Below are 5,045 nucleotides of genomic sequence, written 5' to 3'. Positions count from 1 at the left end.
TAGGGGACGGCTGACTCACCCCCAACGATGCTTGTTTCAATGCAACCCCTTTGGGGACTTGTGTTGGCGTAGTATTATAACACTACATATGATATGATGGGGAGGGATGCCTAGACTTGAGGTGAATCATTTTAAATGTTATGTATATCACCGATAGCTATGACGAGGATACCTCGTGAGATGGTCTTTGCTATGGTAAGGCATGGGATGGCTTTAGATTATCGTTATGTTGTTAGGCTAGAGGAAGCTATGGTCGTAGCAAGAAGTGCTTTAGATTGGCTATAGGTCGAGTGATGCATGATTTAATGAGGAGTTATATCGCTCGACAGAAGAGATCAAGGATACATCGTTGCCATTGGATAGCCCGTCTTAATGCTGCCACTCGAGAGTATAACATGCCATATGCTCATTTTATTAATGGAGTTAGGACCGGGGATATGATGTTATCGAGGAGGGTATTGACAACTCTGGCCGAAACTGAGCCTATCACATTCAAAGCAGTACTAGATGAATCAAAGAGATATTGGAAGGTGAGGAGGGGGGGGGGGTGCTACAGTGGGGTACTATTTGATATACTAGGTTGAACCAAGCCGTATACGAGACATTCGGGGTGTCTGACCATCATACTCGTAGCATGTCGTTTCTGTTACCCTCTTATCTCGAGTTGTTGCTCAAGTTGATGTTGGGTGGGCTTGTTGCTAGTTGTATGTCTTACTTCTTGGGATCCCAGTAGAGACCTCGTGAGTAACAACGTTAGCCTAAACACTGACTGAATATTCCACATGAACATACTCGAGACAGTATGATACTCACCAACCGTTGAGTATGAGTGTAGTCCTAGGAGTTGACATGAGCTCTCGTGGGCTTGCCTAGCTCTAGGTAGGGGGGGATTGGTGGCCTCCTACTGGAGTTGATGCCTATTATTATGTTCTAGGGGAAACCTGCCATAACCCACCACTGCTCGATTGAGAAAGCTCTCATCGAGGATGAGTCTGACAACTTTCCCACTGAGGACGATGCAATTTGTGGACTTTTTCTCCTTGAGGGAGCGACTCCCTCCAGGCACGCATGATCATCTGTTAAAATGTATATACGGTTCATCATTGCCGCGGTCGGAAGCTGTAGGTTTCAGTGATCGATACGATGGGAAATCCAAGGCAGTATGTCGCTATGAGAAACAGCTTTGTTCGGACAGCTCTGTCAACAGCTCTGATTGGCATAGCCTAGCGTTAACTGCAGTTATCTCTACCCGCGTCTGTTTTTTTGACCAGATCAAGGTTGTAATACAAACCTTGTGCATGTTTACAGCATTATTATTTTTTCCATAAACAATCGATCCTCACGGTATGCTCTCCCCTTCTCACGTTGAGGCCCTCCGTCTCGGGATGGTTGAAAGGCTTTGGAAGAACATGAGAGTCGGTGGTCCTCTACCAGAGTTGATGTGTGATATCATGTCCTATATCGGAAAGCCCGCTATAAATTTTGACTGCCCTATGCAGGAAGTCTTGATCGAGGCTGCACCCAATTACTTCTTCGTTGAGGATAACGTTATCTATGGGGTGGATAGCACAACAGACTCGCCCCACCTCGAGAAGCTATCCCCTCCTGGTGAGCCCGTCACGCTAGTAAACGACTGCACTCGCTATTGCAATACCACCACCTACTACTACGATACCGAAAGAGGCCACCTCTATGTACTGCATGATCATAGGATTGATCGGTGGTCATCGATGCCCGATGTTTTACTCATCGACTTCGATGTGAAGGCAGGACGAGTTCATGAGACTCGTCATCTGGGCGCTCTCTCTGGCATCAGGATTTCCCCCAGCACGATGGCTGTTGTTGGTGAATCGATTTTTCTTGGAGTAAAATTGAGAGCAAGCAGTGGCAACGCTGGATACTCCCTCGAAGTCCTGTATGTTGATCCAGAGGGTAGAGTGTCTGTGGTGTGGTATAATGATGGTAAGCATGACGGTCTACTTCACTTCCTGCCAGTGGCAGCATCACCACCTACTCTAGATGTTATCTACAGCGACGATGGCTTCTGTCATTCAGTTAGATTGGTGAGGACCAGATCTACGGTACCTATCATGTTCGAGAAAAGCTTGAACAAGAGTATCCCTTTGAATGCAAACTCGTCTGTTTTTGCCCAGGGGGGTATCATCATCATTTTTGAGTCCCCTCTAACCATGGCTGCATTTGACAGCTGTCTCAAAGGATCTCTACTCAGTTCAGCTTGCCTCGGAGCTCTCAATGTCTGGGTGTCCAAACTGATGGGCGTGGGGGATTTCATTTCTTGATCAGGCGTATGATCCTTTACGGTCGTGGATACTATCGAGTGCTAAGCTTCTTCCCCTATATGAACTGAGGAGCTGGGTCCATGAATAGGGCTACGACTAGGATCGATGACTTCGAATCGTGTCTTCACTCATAGCTTCTTGTTTTAGTATGACGGAGTGGGTTTGTGCACGTCTTTGCTCATACACAGCTTAGTGAGTTTTCCTCATTATCGGGTAGGAGCTGCCGTCACCATGGTATGCAGAGAGCGATGTATCACTCTGAATGGCGCTTGTCGTGTTTTAATGTTTCCAAACTTTCATAATATCAAGTTGACGAAAATCGATACTGTCAGCCAAATGGACTACTCTCACGATAGCTATCATGTGATGCAAAGCAAACTCGATGTCACCGAAAAGACCAACTCCCACAAGGCAAATGGGAACGAATACGCGCTATAACCGCCCAAACGAAGAAGACGATTCTGTCGTCATATTTATGGGGGAAATTGATGGTTCGTTGTACACACCAGTACTCTATCGTTCCAGGTATCTCCGGATCTATTCACTGCAACGATATCACTATCTGTGCCATCAAACAACGCGTGTTCGCTTGTCGATGGTCATGTTACAGTAAGCTGGATTCCTCTTATACTGAGCACGATATTGACAACTCGAACAAGTCATAAGCTCCTGCTGATGAAAACCCACTAGATGTACCATCATGTATAATAAAAAGACTGATATCCTCATTTAGAGCTTCGACTGAGGTGAACTGCTGAGTACGAGAGCAACGATGTCCTTAGGACTCTTGGAGGAATCCAAAGCGAGCTTGATGTCTACCTTGGGTAGGAGCTAATCAGGAGAGGCATACGCTACACTGAGGGAATGTTGGAATATATGTCTCAGACACAATGTCTGGTTTCCTCAGCTGAGCTTGAAGAGTTTCCCCACTACATCATGGGAATTCACGACGCCTCAGAGTGACAAGATGCGAAAGCCCCAGCATCCGGAAATTCCAGCTTAAGGTCCAGCTTACATCAGGTGTGAACTTCATAGCCTTGCCCAGATTCCCTTTGATCTTCAACTTCCCCGTCATGAACGCCATTTGGGGATTCAACTTGTTAGCCGCTAATTGTACGAAGTCTTTGTCCGAGAGTTGAAATGTGCAGTCGCCACCATCCTGTTGAGGAAGAGTATAAATTCAACAAAGTGATCAAGGCTCCTCACCTCCTGAGCAGCTATGCATTTGCCAGGTTTGGTTTTCAAGTCGATGGTCCACTTCTTCGACTCTCCCGATCCCACCTTGTGAGGGTAAATCTCGAAGGTGTAGGTTGCATTAACCTTATCGACTAGGCTAGCTCCTGGGTTCGACTCATGATTGAAATACCTGCTGCACGAATGCTGTGCGGTCGTCACACAGGAAGGACCTTACTCTTCAAAGATGGCAAAGAGCTTATCAGCCTGCATGATAGGAAGAGGGTCCGTGGAAAAGACTACAGTAGAGGTGTGTGAGCAAAGCGGAGTGATTTGCACTCATGAAACGCAACATTGGATAGTAGTTCAGCAGTAGAAGCATGGACATGAGGGTGGGTGAGACAGGCTCATCAAAAATCGTAGTTGTTATTATGGGATGACGACCTCTACGAGAGGGCTCACCAATGGTGCCGAATCATTCGATCTTACTTGTTGCTGCATACCAATAGTCCGACCCTCAGTATCGCTATCATCAATGATCTCAATATCATCCCCAGAGGAGGATCCATCACCTATACGATAGATAGACAGCACAACACCACGAGAAGCTTGCCTCTGCTGCTAAGTATAGCTTCCCCATCACTCTCTATAATGATATCGTCATCCTCGTGATGAGGGTGATCAGTGATGCTGAGGTCGGGTGTAGAAGTTGATCCCACCTACAATGATAAGTGACATTGGTACATTGGTTTGAAACCTCACGAGGCCTTCCTCTGGTTCCGATCCGATCGATACGATACCATCCGAGCGTGAATCGACCAACTGTGGCTCGGCGTCAAAGTCGTTAACACCAAGATCAGTATTCAGATCAGTATTACTTGCTGGAGGACCGAACCTGATAATGAACACAAATGTAGTGAAGGAACCTCCTCTCCGACATTTCGCGCGCCGTGAAATTCATACGGCGCACTGTAAGGCTACTCGTTTTCTTCCATTTGTCGGAAGCCCTGAGACGGTCGATCATCCTGTGGGTGAGGCCGTGACCATCTTCGACTCCCTTCCCGAGAGTTCCTATCTCGGGACTTGGGCCTGATAAGTAAAGCATCCTAGCTTCCCCCCAAGTCCGAGTCAGTTAAGGAGACTGTAAGGAGACAACACGCAGACGCGTTCATGTAAGGGTTGAAGCACCTCGAGTATTCTGTAACGTGCGGAATACCAACCGTTCCACTATCGTCCATATCCCCTCTTAATAGTTTCCATTCCTGAGTCGATATGCTACTGAACACTGAAGACAATGATATCGACCAGCACCTCTTCGCGTAGCTTCTTTTGTAGTGCCCTTAGCTTCTTCTCATTGGCCTCTATACGTTCTTCTTCCTCTCTATTAAGTATATCCAACTCGTGTTCGAGGTAGTCTAGGTTTCGGAAACGGTCCACATAAGCCTCGTAAAGTCTGTGAGAGCTTTCGAATGGTCATTCAGCGTCGATCCGCTACTGATCCATGAACTCCTGTAGTTCCTCATACTCATCCATGAACGCTGGTCTCACTGTCCTCAGTCCCTGATGATGATG

General features: G+C 46.9%; 2 protein-coding genes across 2 annotated transcripts; both read right to left on the bottom strand.

The window, feature by feature from the left end:
* Positions 1-3,029: 3,029 nt before the first annotated feature.
* On the bottom strand, positions 3,030-3,746 carry Pmar_PMAR009938 (conserved hypothetical protein; the record flags this gene model as incomplete). Its single annotated transcript, XM_002771686.1, has 4 exons — positions 3,030-3,131; positions 3,316-3,459; positions 3,507-3,666; positions 3,712-3,746. 4 exons carry the CDS (start codon positions 3,744-3,746, stop codon positions 3,030-3,032), a joined length of 441 nt encoding a protein of 146 aa, XP_002771732.1.
* A 1,002-nt stretch (positions 3,747-4,748) lies between these two features.
* Positions 4,749-5,045, bottom strand: Pmar_PMAR009937 (hypothetical protein; the record flags this gene model as incomplete). Its single annotated transcript, XM_002771685.1, has 2 exons — positions 4,749-4,926; positions 4,969-5,045. Coding segments are annotated over 2 exons (255 nt in total), but the record flags the coding sequence as incomplete, so codon positions are not given.

The sequence above is a fragment of the Perkinsus marinus genome (assembly GCF_000006405.1).
Source record: "Perkinsus marinus ATCC 50983 genomic scaffold scf_1104296962592, whole genome shotgun sequence".
NCBI classification, from domain to species: domain Eukaryota; phylum Perkinsozoa; order Perkinsida; family Perkinsidae; genus Perkinsus; species Perkinsus marinus.
The sequence above is the reverse complement of the archived record's forward strand: the minus strand, read 5'-3'. Positions and strand labels throughout refer to the sequence as shown.